The sequence below is a fragment of the Balaenoptera acutorostrata genome, chromosome 2 (genome assembly GCF_949987535.1).
Source record: "Balaenoptera acutorostrata chromosome 2, mBalAcu1.1, whole genome shotgun sequence".
NCBI classification, from domain to species: Eukaryota; Metazoa; Chordata; class Mammalia; order Artiodactyla; family Balaenopteridae; genus Balaenoptera; species Balaenoptera acutorostrata.
In genome coordinates, this window is record NC_080065.1 from 46,444,553 (window position 1) to 46,460,625 (window position 16,073).

Below are 16,073 nucleotides of genomic sequence, written 5' to 3' on the forward strand. Positions count from 1 at the left end.
ATTAGTCTTTGACAAAGGAGGCAAGAATATACAATGGAGAAAAGATAATCACTTCAACAAGTGGTGCTGGGAAAATTGGACAGCTACATGTAAAACAATGAGATTAGAACATTTCCTCACACCATATGTAAAAATAAACTCAAAATGGGTTAAAAACCTAAATATAAAACCTGAAGCCGGGCTTCCCTGGTGGCGCAGTGGTTAAGAATCTGCCTGCCAATGCAGGGGACATGGGTTCGAGCCCTGGTCTGGGAAGATCCCACATGCCAAGGAGCAACTAAGCCCATGAGCTACAAGTACTGAGCCTGCGCGTCTGGAGCCTGTGCTCCGCAACGGGAGAGGCCACGACAGTGAGAGGCCCGCGCACCGCGATGAAGAGTGGCCCCTGCTCGCCGCAACTGGAGAAAGCCCTCGCACAGAAACGAAGACCCAACACAGCCGAAAATAAATAAATAAATAAATAAATAAATAAATAAATAAATAAATAAATAACAAAACAAAACAAAACAAAAAAAACCTGAAGCCTTAGAACTCCTAGAGGAAAACAAAAGCAGAACACCCTTTGACATAAAGTGTAGCAATATTCTTTTGGATCTGTCTCCTAAGGCAAAAGAAGTAAAAGCAAAAATAAACAAATGGGGCCTAATTAGACTAAAAGCTTTTGCACAGCAAAGGAAACCATTAACAAAGAAAAGACAACCTACTGAATGGGAGAAAATATTTGCAAATGATATGACCAACAAGGAGTTAATATCCAATATATATATACATAGCTCATACAACTTAGTATCAAAAAAAACCAATAGCCCAATTAAAAAATGGGCAGAAGACCCGAATAGACATTTTTCCAAAGAAGACATACAGATGGCCAACAGGCACAAGAAAAGATGTTCAACGTTGCTAATCATTAGGGAAATGCAAATCAAAACCCAGTGAGATATCACCTCACACATGTCATGGCTATTATCAAAAAGTCTACAAATAACAAGTGTTGGTGAGGATGTGGAGAAAAGGGAACCCTCCTATGCTGTTGGTGGGAATGTAAATTGGTGCAGCCACTATGGAAAACAGTATGTAAGTTCCTCAAAAAACTAAAAACTAGAGATACCATATGATCCAGCAATTCCACTCCTGGGTATGTAAAAGGAGAACACTAATTTGAAAAGATATATGCACTCCAGTGTTCAAAGCAGCATTATTTGCAGTAACCGAGATATGGAAGCAACCTAATTGTCCATCAACAGCTGCATGGATAAAGAAGGTGTGGTATATATATACAATGGGATATTACTTGGCCATAAAAAAGAATGAAATTGTGCCATTTGCAACAACATATATGGACCTGGAATATATTATGCTTAGTGAAATAATTGAAACAGAGAAAGACAAATACTGTATGTTATCATTTATATGTGGAATCTGAAAAATACATGAATAAACATAACAAAACAGACTCACAGTTATAGAGAACAAATTAGTGGTTACCAGTGGGAAGAGACGGGGGTAGAGGATTAAGAAATACAAACTATTATGTATAAAATAAGCTACAGGGTTATATTGTACAGCACAGGGAACATAGCCAATATTTTGTAATAACTTTAAATGGAGTATAATCTATAAAAATGTTAATCACTATGTTGTACACCTGAAACTAATATAATTGTATAAATCAACTATACTTCAATATAAAAAAAAGCAAGTACAGAATCAAAAAGTCTTAATCTTGGTGAGATACAATATCTTTTTATATTTTCTTACCTATCTTTCTTTTAAACATTTCCTACATAAGATCTTGAATTTGGCAGTTTATGTCTTTGGCATCTCTCTTTTAGACTGTCCTAACATGTTCTGTTGAGATAGATTGAGGTGTAGGGTATAGAATCAGAAGGGAATACAGTGGACATTCTGCAGCAGAGAGGCCAATGTCTAATTTTTCTTTGATGATTGTTCCTCCGTATTTAATTATGAGAGCTTCCCATGGCTAAGTAAATTATTTCTCAGTCACCTGAGAAGAGTAAGTTTTCCTTTTTCTTTTTTTGGCCCAAAGTCCTTACCCTGTAAAGGTCAAAGTAGTAAAACACCTAACTGTCAAATCTTATGTCCTCTTTTTTTCCCCCACTCACTAGTGTTTTCTAGGGATTGTTAGCATCTCTAAGCATGCCAAGGCTTTCTGGGAATGACTTGAAATCTTGCTTAGTGGTTTTGGGAAACATGATATGACTGAAAATGAGACTTTACTAATTTCACTAGCTCATGGGTCTCACTAACTGGAGGGAGTCCTGAAGAGACTACACATATGAAAGGAAACTTTCACTTTACTCTGTCAGGACTGCCGTGAGCTGTTTCACAACCTCTGCCAGGGCAGAACAAACTAATTAAACTATGGAATGTTCTAAGGATCCAACTGGAGCCATTTCCCCAAATCTGACTGCTAAGCCTGTCTAGGAATAAGGACTGGGGATAAGATTCTGATGATATCACAACAGTGTCCCTCTTCACTTGCATTTATCTTTTTTTAAATTTTTATTTATTTATTTATTTTTGGCTGCGTTGGGTCTTTGTTGCTGCGCATGGGCTTTCTCTAATTGTGGTGAGCGGGGGCTACTCTTCATTGTGGTGCGCGGGCTTCTGATTGTAGTGGCTTCTCTTGCTGTGGAGCATGGTCTATAGGCGTGCAGGCTTCAGTAGTCGTGGCATGTGGGCTTCAGTAGTTGTGGCATGCAGGCTTCAGTAGTTGTGGCCCACGGGCTCTAGAGTGCAGGCTCAGTAGTTGTGGTGCATGGGCTTAGTTGCTCCGTGGCATGTGGGATCTTCCCAGGCCAGGGCTTGAACCCCTGTCCCCTGCAAGGGCAGGCGGATTCTTAACTACTGCTCCACCAGGGAAGCCCCTGCATTTATCTTTAATGCAATTTGGAAACCAAATTCAACTGGTAGATAGCAGGAAGCCAAAGGATCCTGAAAGACCACATAAGAAATGTGGTGAACCAAAGCCCTTTTGTAACAAGGAGAGCAAATCCTGAGACAGTGGCTCTGACAGCCTCACCTGCTATGGACTGAACCAGAGGCTTGGGCAGTGGAATCTCATTGTAAAAAAATGGACTTCGTTTTCCTTATTTTTTATTACCCCGCTTTACCTTTTCTGTATATTTCTGTCTTCTAACACTCCTCTTAGCCCTGAGTTATTCTGATGTGCACCACTGCTTAAGAAACACTGGCTAGATTTTACTTTCTACAGAAATATCACCCATAGGTAAATGTATATTAGCACATTCTCTTTTCTACTTTTTCTCTTGAAATCTGTTTTAGTTATCTATTGCTGCATAATAAATTAGCCCCAAACTGAGAGGCATAAATCAACATTTATTATCTCACCATTTCTGTGGGTTAGGAATCTGGGCATGACTTAGCCGGGTCCTCTGGTTCTGCGTGTCTCACAAAGCTGCAATGAAGGTGTTGGCTGGGATGGTCATCTCAGGACTTGGTTGAGTGAGGATCTGCTTCCAAGCTCACTCAAGTGGTTGTTGGCAAGATTTAGTTCCTCTCAGGTTGTTGGACTTAAGACTGCAGTTTCTCACGAGCTGTTATCAAAGGTTGCCCTGTGAGTTCCTTGCCACATGTGCCTCTCCATAGCACAGTTTACAGTGTGACCACTGGTGTCATCAGGGTGAGCAAGTGAGAGGTCAGGAGAGAGTTGAGAAAGAAAAAAGTTAAAATTTTATAACCTGATCACAGAAGTGACATCCCATCACTTTTTCTGTGTTCTGTTAATTAGAAGTGACTCACCAATTCCAACCTACACTCAAGAGAGCATTACACAGAGCATGAATAACAAAAGGAAAGATGATTGGCAGACATTTTTATTTTTTTAATTGAAGTCTAATTGACATACAACAGTATATTAGTTTCAGGTGTACAACATAATGATACGGTATTTGTATACATTAAGAAATTATCACAATCTGTCTAGTTATGCTCTGTCACCATACAAAGTTATAAGAATTTTTTCTTGTAATGAGAACTTTTAAGATTTATTTTCTTAGCAACTTTCAGACTTGCAGTACAATATTGACTATAGTCACTATGCTGTACATTACATCCCCATGACTCATTTCTTTTATAACTGGAAGTTTGTACCTTTTGATCCCCTTCTCCCAATTTGCCCTCCCCTTAACTCCTCTCCACTTTGGCAACCATCAGTCTGTTCTCTGTATCTGTGAATTTTGTTTGTTTTGTTTTTAGATTTCACATACAAGTGAAATCATGCAGTATGTATTTTTCTTTGTCTGACATATTTCACTTAGCATGGTACCCTCAAGGTCCATCCATGTTGTCTCAAATGACAGGATTTCATTCTTTTTCTATGGTTGAGTAGTATTTTACTGTATATTTATACCACATCTTCTTTAACCATTCATCCATTGATGGACACTTAGGGTGCTTCTGTATCTTGGCTATTGTAAACAATGCTGCAATGAACATAGGTGTGCATGTATCCTTTCGAAATACTGTTTTTGTTTTCTCTGGGTAAGTACTCAGAAGTGGAATTGCTGGATCATATGGTAGTTCTAGTTTTAGATTTTGAGGAATCTCCATACTGTTTTCCATACTGGCTGCATCAATTTAAATTCCAATGGGAGACGTTTGAGAAGATGTCTACCACAGAATGTAAATTATTACATGAATGATATACAGTTTGGAAATTGGAACACATAGGGGTGTGACTCCTATTCCATAACTCTTGAAAGTAATATAACAACTTTAAAAATTCAGCCTGAATCTGATAGTCCCTATCCTGTTGGAATGGCAGGAAATTTGATCTCAGGCATTATTAGGGATCACCTTCACCCCAACACATAAACTCATAGTTATGCTGAGCTTCCAGGTTCATGAGCACCACCAAAGTCCTGGGGAAGCCCTTCAGATCAAACTCTTGAAACCTAGAAAATCCTTTACCTCTCCATGGTCTGGGGCTGGGTGGGGGTTTTCTTCCTCTTATTCTCTGCTGCCTCTCTAGACACTCTCTTCTCCCTTCCTTGAGGTACCTCTTCCATTAATCTGAGCCCTCCCTAACGACTGGAAGAGTCATTGACTTCAAGTGGACATTTCCAGGCTGTTCACATTCCTGAGTAAAAGAAATAACAAGGGTCCTGTCTTCTTGCTTATAATGGGGAAGGAAGGAAACATAAGAGAGTGGAACATTAACATCTCAAAATTAGCCTATTGGACAAGATGAAACCCCTTAGACGCTGTTTAAATATTGTTTCACCAAGCTATTAATATAGTTGTTATTTTTAAATCTTTTTATTTTATATTGGAGTATAGTTGATTAACAATGTTGTGTTAGTTTCAGGTGTACAGAAAAGTGATTCAGTTATACATATACCTGAATCTATTCTTTTTCAAATTCTTTTCTCATTTAGGTTGCTACATAATATTGAGCAGAGTTCCCTGTGCTATACAGTAGGTCCTTGTTGGTTATCCATTTTAAATATAGCAGTGTGTATATGTCAATCCCAAACTCCCTAACTATCCCTCCCCTCCACCCTTTCCCCCTGGTAACCATAAGTTCATTCTCTAAGTCTGAGTCTGTTTCTGTTTTGTAAATAAGTTCATTTGTATCATTTTTTAAGATTCTGCATATAAGTGATATCATACAATATTTCTCTTTCTCTGTCTGGCTTCACTCAATATGACAATCTCTAGGTCCATCCATGTTGCTGCAAATGGCACTATTTCATTCTTTTTAATGGCTGACTAATATTCCACTGTATATATGTACCATATCTTCTTTATCCATTCCTCTTTTGATAGACATTTAGGTTACTTCCATGTCTTGGGTATTGTAAACAGTGCTGCAGTGAACATTGAGGTGCATGTATTCTTTCAGACCATGTTTTTCTCCAAATATATGCCCAAGAGTGGGATTGCTGGATCATATGATAGCTCTATTTTAAGTTTTTAAGGAGCCTCCATACTGTTCTCCATAGTGGCTGTACCAATTTTCATTCCCACCAACAGTGTAGGAGGGTTCCCTTCTCTCCACACCCTCTCCAGGATTTATTGTTTGTGGATTTTTTGATGGTAGCCATTCTGACTGGTGTGAGGTAATATCTCATAGTAGTTTTGATTAGCATTTCTCGAATAATTAGTGATGTTGAACATCTTTTCATGAGCCTCTTGGCCATCTGTATGTTTTCTTTGGAGAAATGTCTATTTAGGTCTTCTGTCATGTTTTGATTGGATTGTTTGTTTTGATGATATTAAGCCACATGAGCTGTGTGTAAATTTTAGAGACTAATCCCTTGTCGTTTACATCATTTGCAAGTATTTTCTCCCATTCTGTGGATTGTCTTTTTGTTTTGTTTATGGTTTTCTTTGCTGTGCAAAAGCTTTTGAGTTTAATTAGGTCCCATTTGTTTATTTTTGTTTTTATTTCCATTACTCTGGGAGACATATTGAAAAAGATATTGCTGTGATTTATGTCAGAGAGTGTTCTGCCTATTTTACTGTAAGAGTTTTATAGTGTCCAGTCTCAAATTTAGGTCTTTAATCCATTTTGAGTTTATTTTTGTGTATGGTGTTAAAGAATGTTCTAATTTCATTTTTCTACATATATCTGTCAAGTTTTCCCAGCACCATTTATTGAAGAGGCTGTCTTTCCTCCATTGTACAGTCTTGCCTCCATTGTTGTAGATTAATTGACCATAGGTTCATGGGTTTATTTCTGGGCTTTGTATCCTGTTCCACTAATCTATATTTCTATTTTTGTGCCAGTATCATACTGTTTTGATGACTGTAGCTTTGTAGTATAGTCTGAAGCCGGGCATCCTGATTCCCTCTGCTGCATTTTTGGTTTTTATTTTCCTCTAGGTTGCTTTGGGTGTTCAGGGTCTTTTGTGTCTACATACAGATTTTACGATTTTTTTTGTTCTAGTTCCGTGAAAAATGCCATTGGTAATTTGATAGGGATTGCATTGAATCTGTAGATTGCCTTGGGTAGTGTAGTCATTGATTCTGCCAATCCAAGAACATGGTATATCTTTCCATTTGTTTGTGTCGTCTTCAATTTCTTTCATCAGTATCTTGTACTTTTCAGAGTACAGGTCTTTTGTCTCCTTAGGTAGGTTTATTCCTAGGTATTTAATTCTTTTTGATGTGATGGTAAATGGCATTGTTTCTTTAATTTCTCTTTCTGATCTTTCATTGTTAGTGTATAGAAATGCAAGAGATTTCTGTGTATTAATTTCGTAAACTGCAACTTTACCAAATTCATTGATGAGCTCTAGTAGTTTTCCGGTAGTGTCTTTAGGGTTTTCTGTGTATAGTATCATGTCATCTGCAAACAGTGATGGTTTAACTTCTTCTTTTCCAATTTGGAGTCCTTTTATTTCTTTTTCTTCTCTGATTGCTGTAGCTAAGACTTCCAAAACTATGTGGAATAAAAGTGGTGAGAGTGGGTATCCTTGTCTTGTTCCTGATCTTAGAGGAAATGCTTCAGCTTTTCACTGTTGAGTATGATGTTAGCTGTAGGTTTGTCATATATGGCCTTTATTATGTTGAGGTATATTCCCTCTATGCCCACTTTCTGGAGAGTTTTTATCATAAATCGGTTCTGAATTTTGTCAAAAGCTTTTTCTGCCTCCATTAGATGATCATATGGTATGTATTCTTCAATTTGTTGTTGTGGTGTATCACACTGATTGATTTGCAGATATTGAAAAATCCTTGCATCCCTGGGATAAATCCCACTTGATCATGGTGTATGATCCTTTTAATGTGTTTTTGGATTCTGTTTGTTAGTATTTTGTTGAGGATTTTTGCATCTATGTTCATCAGTGATATTGGCCTGTAATTATCTTTTTGTGGTATTTTTGTCTGGTTTTGGTATCAGGGTGATGGTGGCCTCATAGAATGAATTTGGGAGTTTTCCGTCCTCTGCAATTTTTTTGGAACAGTTTCAGAAGGATAGTTAACTCTTCCCTAAATGTTTGATGGAATTCACCTGTGAAGCCATCTGATCCTGGACTTTTGTTTGTTGGGAGTTTAAAAATCAGTTTCAATTTCAGTACTTGTGATTGGTCTGTTCATATTTTCTATTTCTTCCTGGTTCAGTCTTGAGAGATTGTACCTTTCTAAGAATTTGTCCATTTCTTCTAGGTTGTCCATTTTATTGGCATACACTTGCTTGTAGTAGTCTCTTATGGTCCTTTGTATTTCTCTGGTGTCCTTTGTAACTTCACCTTTTTCATTTCTAATTTTATTGATTTGAGTCTTCTCCCTTTTTTTCTTCATGAGTCTGGCTAAAGTTTTATCAATTTTGTTTATCTTTTCAAAGAACCAGCTTTTAGTTTCATTGATCTTTGCTTTTGTTTTCTTCGTCTCTATTTCATTTATTTCTGCTCTGATCTTTATGATTTCTTTCCCTCTATTAACTTTTGGTTTTGCTTGTTCTTCTTTCTCTAGTTGCTTTAGGTGTAAGGTTAGGTTGTTTATTTGAGATTTTTCATGTTTCCTGAGGTAAGATTGTATTGCTATAAACTTAAGATTGTATTGCTTAAACCTCTTAGGTTTTGCTGCATGGGTTTTGCTGCATCCCATAGGTTTTGGATCATTGTGCTTTTGTTTTCATTTGTCTCTAGGTATTTTTTGATTTCCTCTTTGATTTCTTCAGTGATCCATTGGTTGTTTAGTAGCATATTGTTTAGCTTCCACATGTTTGTGTTTTACAGTTTTTTTCTTGTAGTTTACTTCTAATCTCATAGTGTTGTGGTCAGAAAAGATGCTTGATATGATACCAATTTTCTTAAATTTATCGAGGCTCGCTTTGTGGCCCAGCATGTGGTCAATCCTGGAAAATGTTCCATGTGCACATGAGAGGAATGTGTATTCTGCTGCTTTTGGATGGAATGCTGTATAAATATCAATTAAGTCCATCTGGTCTAATGTATCATTTGAGGTCTGTGTTTCATTACTGATTTTCTGTCTGGATGATCTGTCCATTGATGAAAGTGGGGGTTAAAGTCCCTCACTATTGTTGTGTTACTGTCAATTTCTCCCTTTATGGGTATTAGTATTTGCCTTACATATTGAGGTGCTCCTATGTTGGGTACATATATATTTACAATTGTTACGTCTTCTTCTTGGATTGATCCCTTGATAATTATGTAGTGTCCTTCTTCATCTCTTATAACAGTCTTTATTTTAAAGCTTATTTTGTCTGCTATGAGTATTGCTACTCCAGCTTTCTTTTGATTCCCATTTGCATGGAATACCTTTTTCCATCCCTTCACTTTCAGTCTGTATGTGTCCCTAGGTCTGAAGTGGGTCTTTTGTAGACAGTGGGTCTTGTTTTTCAATCCCTTCAGCCAGTCTATGTCTTTTGGTTGGAGCATTTAATCCATTTATATTTAAGGTAATTATCGATATGTATGTTCCTATTAACATTTTCTTAATTGTTTTGGGTTTGTTTTCATAGGTCCTTTTTCTTCCCTTCCACTTGTGTTCTCTTCTCTTGTGGTTTGATGACCATCTTTAGTGTTGTTTGGGTTGCTTTTTCTCTTTTGTATGTGTATCTTTTGTAGCTTTTGGGTTTTCTGTTCCCACGAGCTTTTAATATAGCAATCCATATATGTGCAGTGTTGTTTTAAGTTGCTGGTCTCTTTCTCCCCTAGAGAAGTTTCTTTAACATTTGTTTCAAAGCTGGTCTGGTGGTGCTGAATTCTCTTAGCTTTTGCTTGTCTGTAAAGCTTTTGATTTCTCTGTCAAATCTGAATGAGATCCTTGCTGGGTAGAGTATTCTTGGTTGTAGCTTCTTCCCTTTCATCACTTTAAGTATGTTGTGCCACTCCCTTCTGGCCTGTAGAGTTTCTGCTGAGAAATCAGCTGATAACCTTATGGGAGTGCCCTTGTATATTATTTGTCATTTTTCCCTTGTTGCTTTTAATATTTTTTCTTTGTCTTTAATTTTTGTCAATTTGATTACTATGTCTCTTGGCATGTTCCTCCTTGGGTTTATCCTGCCTGGGACTCTCTGTGCTTCCTGGACTTGAGTGACTGTTTCCTTTCCCGTATTAGGGAAGTTTTCTGCTATTATCTTTTCAAATATTTTCTCAGGTCCCCTCTCTCTTTTCCTTCTGGGACCCCTATAATGTGAGTGTTGATGTGTTTAATGTTGTCCCAGAGGTCTCTTAAACTGTCTTCATTTCTTTTCATTCTTTTTTCTTTATTCTGTTCTGCAGCAGTGATTTCCACTATTCTGTTTTTCAGGTCACTTATCCATTCTTCTGCCTCAGTCATTCTGCTATTGATCCTTCTAGTGTATTTTTCATTTTAGTTATTGTTTTGTTCATCTCTGTTTGTTTGTTCTTTAGTTCTTCTAGGTCTTTGTTAAACATTTCTTGCATCTTCTTGATCCTTGCCTCCATTCTTTTCCCATGATTCTGGATCATCTTCACTCTCATTATTCTGAATTCTTTTTCTGGAAGGTTGCCTGTCTCCACTTCATTTGGTTGTTTTTCTGGGGTTTTATCTTGTTCCTTCATCTGGTACATAGCCCTCTGCCTTTTCATCTTGTCTTTCTGTGAATGTGATTTTTGTTCCACAGGCTGCAGGATTGTAGTTCTTCTTGCTTCTGCTCTCTGCCCTTTGGTGGATGTGGCTATCTAAGAGGCTTGTGCAAGTTTCCTGATGGGAGGGAGTGGTGGTGGGCAGAGCTCAGTAAAACTTTAAGCCGCTTGACTGCTCATGGGTGGGGCTGGGTTCCCTCCCTGTTGGCTGTTTGGCCCGAGGCAACCCAACACCGGAGCCTAGCTGGTCTCTTTGGTGGGGCTAATGGCAGGCTCTGGGAGGGCTCATGCCAAGGAGTACTTCCCAGAACTTCTGCTGCCAGTGTCCTTGTCCCCATGATGAGCCACAGGCACCCCCCACCTCTGCAGGAGACCCTCTAACAATAGCAGGTAGGTCTGGTTCAGTCTCCTATGAGGTCACTGCTCCTTCCCCTGGGTCCTGATGCGCACACTACTTTGTGTGTGCCCTCCAAGAGTGGAGTCTCTATTTCCCCCAGTCCTGTCGAAGTCCTGCAATCAAATCCCACTAGTCTTCAAAGTCTGATTCTCTAGGAATTCCTCCTCCTGTTGCCGGACCCCCAGGTTGGGAAGCTTGACGTGGGGCTTAGAACCTTCACTCCAGTGGGTGGACTTCTGTGGTATAAGTGTTCTCCAGTCTGTGAGTCACCCACCCAGCAGTTATGGGATTTGATTTTACTGTGATTGCGCCCCTCCTATCGTCTCATTGTGGCTTCTCCTTTATCTTTGGATGTGGGGTATCTTTTTTGGTGAGTTCCAGTGTCTTCCTGTCGATGATTGTCCAGCAGCTAGTTGTGATTCTGGTGTTCTCACAAGAGGGAATGAGAGCACGTCCTTCTACTCCGCCATCTTGGTTCCTCTCTGTATAATCTCTTTATCAGTTATCTATGTCATTCCCAGCTTTAATGTATGTGAATGTTATATCTTAGAGGACAGGAGATGTCACATTCCAATCCAGATTTGAGTGATAAATTATATTATGATGGGGTCTATTGTAGTTTTATTTTACCTTTAGTCGTCAGATCCAAGGGCAGTTTTATTTTATTTTTATTTTTGCACTAAATAATTGTGATTTTATTTTTTCACAAAGTACAAAGCTTTGCACCACATTATAGTAGTGTTCCAACACAAGAAAATCCCAACGTTTTCATTGTGGGGGGAGGAGTGATTTATATATAGGATACTGATTTTATAGATTGCTAGTTACTTTTGACCTTTGGTTGATTCCAGTCCTTCAGCCACGAAATGAAGACATTGTTGCAATGTTGCCATACTGCCACTCCTCCCCTCACTCCTGCTGCCTCCCTCAAGCAAATCCTTTCCAACTGCATTTTCTAAACAGGCAGCCTAGCTAATTTCACCATCTCCTGCTGCAGCTCCCTCTGGTCTGTGTTGAGCACCTCACTCTTGTTCCTTACAGCTCCACATGGCCTGGATCTGTGGCGGGTCCTGGGACTAGCTGAGGTGGATGGAAGAAGGCCAGTGCAGTTGCTGTGGAAGGTGACCTCCCTCTGGGTTATTTATTTACAATTTCTGTTAAAAAGCCTTGGTCTCTTACACCTCGAAGAACTGTGATTATTGGCGTTTTACCTCCTTAATTTCCTTCCCTAGAGGCTTTGGTGCCCCAAATCTCACAATGGTTTCCCACCTCCAAAAAGCCCTATAAGTCATTTTGTAGATGGCCTAAATGTGCATTACAGACCCTGGCCCCTCTTCTTTGGTCTGAAATGTTAACATCTGGGACAGGTACAAAGTGTAAGTGCAGGAGGCACCTTGACCTTCTGGAGAAGACCGTCACTAGCTGGCCTCCACTAGAAGGCAATGTAAAATTATATAGCCCCACTGCCACAGTGGAGAAGAGCACTGGCTTGCGGTGAGCTTACTAGTGTGTCCTGAAGTTACTGCCTACATATACTGCACAAGTGACTTCCTGAGCACTGGGATAGTGGGGTGCAAGGATAGAAAAAGTGTCCTTTGTAGGATGGAGGCTGGGGAGTGAGGAACAAAGGAGGAGCCAGGTGGGTAATGCAGAGGAGATGAGCGAGGAGGAAGAGATGAGAGGAGATCGTAAGAAAAAGGACAGAAAAGGAGGGGAAGAAGCAGGAAAGGAAAAGGGCAAACAGAGGGAAAAAACAGCCAGGAAATAGGAGAGAGGAGGTGGGGAGCTGGGGGAAAGTAGAGAGGGAGGAGAGCAGTGAGATGCCAAAACTCTTTGGTGTGTCTCCAGAATTCTCAGGTAATACTCATCTATTTTTGGCTGTGTTGGGTCTTCATTGCTGTGCACAGGCTGTCTCTAGTTGCGGTGAGCGGGGGGTACTCTTTGTTGCAGTGCGCGGGCTTCTCATTGCTGTGGCTTCTCTTGTTGTGGAGCACGGGCTCTAGGCACGTGGACTTCAGTAGTTGTGGCTCACAGGCTCTAGAAAGCAGGCTCAGTAGTTGTGGCCACAGACTTAGTTGCTCCGTGGCATGTGGGATCTTCCCGGACCATGTCCCCTGCATTGGCAGGTGGATTCTTAACCACTGCGTCACCAGAGAAACCCTGTCAACATATTTTTGAGGTAGGAAAGTAAACAATGGCACATACCGCGTGAGGCCAGACCCACGTGTGTCAAGTAGTCCAACCTGTGAAGTAGGTGAGATGGACTTCAATGCCCTCCTCCCCCTCACCTGGGGGCTGGTCTTCCTTTTGCTTCAATAGGAGAGTTTTCTAAGAATTAGAGCTGCTTAAAAAAGAATGGACTAATATTAGATAGTGGTGATGATTACACAACTCTGAATATACTAAAAGCCAATGAGTTGTACACTTCAAAAAAGTGAATTTTCTGGTGTGTGAATTATATCTCAATAAAATTGTTATTGGCACAGGATATGTTATGCATCCTGGAAGGGTAATTACCTGATTGTAGTTTAGCACCTTATAGTTAATATTACCTCCCACCCTGATTCCCACCATTTATGACTGTCTCAGTTCCTTTCTTTCTTTGCTTTTGGTGATAAATTTTGTTTCCTCTGTGTTCAGAAGGCAAAAGGAGCCCCGGTCCTGGAGAAAACTCTTGGCTACAACATATGGTACTTTCTAGAAAACAACACTAACCTCACAGAGACAATGAATACCACTAACCAGCAGCTTAAATTGTATCAGGGAGGCAAGACCTACCGGGTATATGTGATTTCTTACAATTCTCTTGGGGAGTCTCCAGTGGCCACGCTGAGGATTCCAGCTATTGATGAAAAGTGTAAGTATAACATAAACTTCTTACTTAGATGCCTGACCCCATCCAAATGTCCAAGGAGTAGTCCCTGTCCTCTCAGAGGCTGCTGTTTCTCTAGAGTCAAAATGATTCTGAAGTGAGGACTTTTTAGGTTATGGGGGAGTGATCATAATCTTTGAGTAATTCATGAACCTCTTGAAATAAAGTTCCTTTGGAACAAAGCCTGTGTTGAAAATCAGAGACTTCATAAGTCATATGATACAAAGTCATGAGCCTAGAAGTTCTACATGCAGCTTGTATTTATTTTGTTCTGAGTCAATATAAGCTGGGTTAAGCCATAAAAATCTGTCACATCTGCCACATTTATCCTCAGTGGCTGAAACCTCTTTTGAAATCTTCCCCTCACAGGACTGACTGTATCCAGGCTTGGTTTGCTCACTCTCCTGTTTTCTTCCTTTTCTCCCTTCCATTTGACTATCAAGTTAGGGAAATTTCTAATGTTTATACTTGCCAATAAATTGCTTGTTACACCTTTAATTAAGTAATTTTAAAAATGTTACTGCTCCCAGGTAAACTCATATTTTGTATTCTGTTTTGGAATAAAATAGCTTCTTTGAGTCTTAGTCAAGTAATTGCAAGCAATGGATTCCCTCTTCCCTGCTTTATTTTTCTCTATAGATTTTACTATTCCTCATTCTATAGATTTTCTCATTTATTTTGATTATTACCTATCTCTCTATCAATAGGATGCAAGTTCCATGAGGGCAGAGATTTTTCTTTTTGGTCTGTTTTTCTCTTCTTCTCCTCATTTTCTTTCTCCTCCTGATCCTCCTCTCCTCCTCCATTTCCAAAATCTAGAATAAACATAGAGCAGTTGGCATAGAAAAGGCACTCAGTAACTATTTGTTGAAACACACCATAGGTAGGGAATTCACTCTCCAATTCTCCATCTCTCTCTGTTTGCTTAGATCTAGAATTATATCAGGCATTTACACTACCAGCGCTAGACTTGTCTGCCTGTGCTTTCTTCTATCTCTTCTTTTTTTTTTTTAATCATAGTAGTTTTTATTTTTTAAATATTTATTTATTTATCTATTTGTTTTTGGCTGCATTGGGTCTTAGTTGAGGCACGTGGGATCTTTCGTTGCAGCACGTGGGCTCTTCGTTGCGGTGCACGGGCTTCTCTCTAGTTGTAGCGAGCGAGCAGTCTCCAAAGCGAGCAGGCTCCAAAGTGCGCAGGCTCAGTAGTTGCAGTGTGCTGGCTTAGTTGCCCTGTGGCATGTGGGATCTTAGTTCCCCGACCAGGGATCGAATCCACACCCTCTGCATTGGAAGGCAGATTCTTAACCACTTGGACCACCAGGGAAGCCCTTCTTCTTTCTCTTCTTAAATTTGACCCATGTGTTCTTTTGCCTCATTTTAGAACTCCTAGATATTCGTTTGTGTGTGTGTGTGTTTTGAGCTACATTTGATATTATTTTAGTCAGTATTTGATATTGTTTTAGTCAGTGTTTGCCACAGCCCTTAGCTCCTGGCATCCTAGTTCCTGCCTATCCAATACCCGTGGTGATGAAGTTTCCGACAAATGTGTGTGTCACTGAACACACATTCTGTGTTAACAGAGGCGCTGATGAATAGTAATCGCAGTTTCCTGGTGTGGCCCTGTAGTGGGAGGCAGGAAAGGGTAGGGAATAAAAACATGGGCTTTGGAGTCTAGCAGCTCTGGATTCAAATCTTTGTTCTTTCACTAGATACCACAAACCTTGGGCAAATTATCTAACCTCTCTAAACCTAAATGGGCTTTTAGCTCTACCTCCCTCATAAGGCTATTGTGAATATTAAATGAGACTGTGTATAGAATACTTTGTCTAGTGCTAATTATTATTATTGTGATTCTTAACAAAATTTCTAACTAATTGAATTTCTATTAGACATGGATTATCAACTTTAAAAAATCATAAAATATACTTTAAGATTATGCTACATTCACACAGGGTTTTTTATTTTTCCCAATTCTGAAGGTATTTGCTTTATGTCACAAGTGTTGGCACAATCATCAGTTATAATGGTTCCAGACCAAGTGTAGGCAAACTATAGCTCGTGGGTCAAACCTGGCCTGACACCTGTTTTTGTAAATAAAGTTTTATTGGAACACAACCACACCTATTTGTTTTTACATTGTCTATGTCTCCCTTTGTGCAACAATGGCAGATCTGAGTAGTTGCGACAGAGGCCTGCAAAACCTAAAATGTTTATATTTGGCCCTTTATAGACCTCT

The 16,073-nt window shown here is 39.4% G+C and overlaps 1 protein-coding gene across 1 annotated transcript in view; it reads left to right on the forward strand.

The window, feature by feature from the left end:
* The window catches only part of IL31RA (interleukin 31 receptor A), a 68,073-nt gene that overhangs the window by 29,396 nt on the left and 22,604 nt on the right, over positions 1–16,073 (forward strand). The window contains 2 exon segments of the mRNA XM_007198530.2: positions 12,004–12,083; positions 13,603–13,819. Of these exon segments, the coding sequence (XP_007198592.2) occupies positions 12,004–12,083; positions 13,603–13,819 (297 nt within the window).